This window comes from Ptychodera flava, chromosome 14 (assembly GCF_041260155.1).
Source record: "Ptychodera flava strain L36383 chromosome 14, AS_Pfla_20210202, whole genome shotgun sequence".
Classification (NCBI taxonomy): Eukaryota; Metazoa; Hemichordata; class Enteropneusta; family Ptychoderidae; genus Ptychodera; species Ptychodera flava.
In genome coordinates, this window is record NC_091941.1 from 29800298 (window position 1) to 29803246 (window position 2949).

Sequence of the window (2949 nt, forward strand, 5' to 3'; positions counted from 1 at the left end):
CGTATAATAAATGGACTAATGGACAAACACAATTGACCACCGAGTTTTGCATATCATACGGTTAAGAAATTAATCAATCAATCAATTTAAACGATTGAAAAGCAGTTTACACATAAACAAAAAATTAATCTTCAAACCTTGGATTTTCCTCTCGCGCCATGCCATGTCTCTCTCTCTCTCTCTCTCTCTCTCTCTCTCTCTCTCTCTCTCTCTCTCTCTCTCTCTCTCCCTCCCTCCCCCGGCACACAACGCTGATATTACCAATAAAAGTTCATTTATTGCCAATGCTTGCAGCAATACCCTTGCATAATATACAGATATTTATTCAAGGTGTTTACCCTGATTCTGTAAATTCTGTACACAAACAGATTAATGATACAATCTTGAACAGCGGAGAAAGCCAATTACGCCACCCTGAGCTGCGCATAAAAATGAGCATTACAAAATAGTCACAAAATGATAAAAAAACTCAATATTGTAAGTTATAATCTCGGATATGCAAACCTATTTTACAATTAATCACTCTCGGATATTGTAATAAATTTAGAATTCTTACGACTCAGTTGTCATATATTTTAGAATTACATTATATTCTGTCAAACGGAAAGGAAGATGCAATTCTGTACAAACAAACATTTCCACCAGGGAAGACATTATCTAAATTCAAATTATTCAATTTTTTCCTACTGTAACAATGGAGTTCGCAGTTAAATGTGGTTAAAATTGCGCTTCATAATTCATGCTACGACTTTTATGCGTTGGTTCGACAAACACCAATGTTTCTCTTTCGTTACTTAATTCACATACACTCGGATATGAAAATACTCTTCATAAATCTATGAATCTACAATACTACCAAAAAACCTGTTTTGGGTAGAATGGAGTTGATTATTGCGTGTGAGTACATTCAAGGACACCCGTTTTTAAACACATCATTCTCTATCAACAAAAGTTCATGATCGACAAGAAATATTCAAATCTGGGTAAGTACTTTTATATGGTAACATGTTTACCTCTATGGTCTAGACATAAGATATATATGCATAGCTTATTTGCTTATGTTTATGTTGGAAAGTCTGGATCAAGGCACTCAAGTGATGACGTAGGTACTGGTTGATTTTTTCTTTTGTTCTTTGTCTGGAAGGAACTACACCTTGTCGCTTATTGTTGCTGGGGACTCGCCATTGGTGTATCCGTTGTTGTCGAAGGCATGGACAATCTCACGTGGAGTTGCATGCTGCGGGGAAAAACAAACAAAAACAAAAACAAAACACCCACGTAAGTAAACTTAAAGTCAACCGAAAATGGAGTGGACTTGTTGTAATTATATAAGCGGAACTTGAACGGTTTCGTGAAGAAAAGGATCTGAAATATTCATGTTTGAAAATCAATTTGATGACCAGTCATGCGTAGAGGGGGATAACACACAGTCACTGCTACACTTACCCTAACACTCACCCTGATACCGACTTAGGGGAGGGAAATGTCAAGATGGAATGTCAAGGGGCAAACGTTTTGATACACTAACGTCTACTGACTTTTCCAGAAATGAAGAAAAGCTTATCAACAGATATTGGTTACAAAAAAATTCAGCTTCAAAATCAATCGTTCAAGCCCCTCACGCAAGGATATCAATGGTCAATATCCTCAGAAGTCTTTTTGTGATGTAGGGCAACTTTTCTGGAAATGTATTAGATTGAAATGGCACGGTGCTTGACTTTCCCTCTAATACACCACAATTATAAATGATACAGCCATTTCATTGAAGTCAACTGAAATGTATATTTCTAGGTTTTTCTCAAACAATACATTTTCAAGTTCTTTGGTGGATACCAGAGAAGCAATATTGTACAGAAGGAAAGAGAATTATAATATTAAGTCTCCTTTATTTCCTTTGATTGGTTGTTCGTTTTGTTTTTCTCTTGAATGTATTCAGTTCTCTCTTTCATTGCGGTCTCAAGCACAGCCGAACTGTACAGTCGAAATCTCTGTATTTTTTCATTCCCTGCAGCTTTGTGTTTGGATCTTATCTGTTCTATCCTATTTGATAATAATTTGATAATAAATTCTTAACACTCGTTTATTGACCATTAAGACAGAAAGCGTCAAGGGGACAGCCAATCGGATCCTCCAAATTTCACGATACAGAATACTCGATAAATTTAATTTCCACTATATGGGTAAATGTAATGTATTTCGGCTGTGTTTACTCAAAACATTTACTCAGTGATCTTTATCTGATCATATCATGAATGAGAACGGTTCAAACCATCCTTGATCATGTATAAGCCTGAAACTTTTATTTGAGGCACAGATTTCTTTAATTCACAAAAAATCCATACCTTTCCATTGCTATGATGGTAGTCCTTTTCTCTGGATCTGCGCCTGCGGTCGTTACATTTTCCAGCAACCTGTGAACGACAAAAATGACGACAAGATATCTTTAAAAGACGGTGCGGCGCCATGCGGTTGGAATTCAAGTCCTGCAAACTGTGTGAGCTGTCGGTTTCCTGAAGAAATTTCAAATGTCACACACAGTGCAACTGTATAATCGAGCAATGCTGGCACCATACACACTAACACAGAGCCAAGTCACCAATTATTGCCGTAAATTTAAGTAATTTGTCCTGCCGAGTGATAAAATGAAGCAAGCAAATGAAAAATCGTTGGTTGTATTTACCATACGACCTTTTCCTAAAATGTGTTTCAAACAACCTGATTTATGTCCGCTTCTAATCTGCCGACTAGCAACATTTTCCCTTCAGTTATTAAAGCAACGTTGCGAGATTTTGGACATTGTTAAAAATAATGCGATACTTCGATGACACCATGCAATCCATAACGGAATAGCTATTTCCAGTCGCTCCACTGTAATATTTGTGGATTTCACTCAATTTTAGATTTCTTACGAAGCTGACCCTATAATTAAATTAAAACACTCACCATACA

General features: G+C 36.6%; 1 protein-coding gene across 11 annotated transcripts in view; it reads right to left on the reverse strand.

The window, feature by feature from the left end:
* Positions 1-257: 257 nt before the first annotated feature.
* LOC139150104 (neurogenic locus notch homolog protein 1-like) overlaps positions 258-2949 on the reverse strand; it is a 56969-nt gene continuing 54277 nt past the window's right edge. For all 11 annotated transcript variants that reach the window (XM_070722270.1, XM_070722264.1, XM_070722269.1 and 8 more), the window contains 3 exons: positions 2944-2949; positions 2343-2411; positions 258-1237 (listed from right to left, as the gene is read on the reverse strand). The exon at positions 2944-2949 is cut by the window's right edge and continues 183 nt beyond it. In XM_070722270.1, the coding sequence (XP_070578371.1) occupies positions 1148-1237; positions 2343-2411; positions 2944-2949 (165 nt within the window). In that variant the 3' untranslated portion in view covers positions 258-1147. The remainder of the gene's footprint in view (positions 1238-2342; positions 2412-2943) is intronic.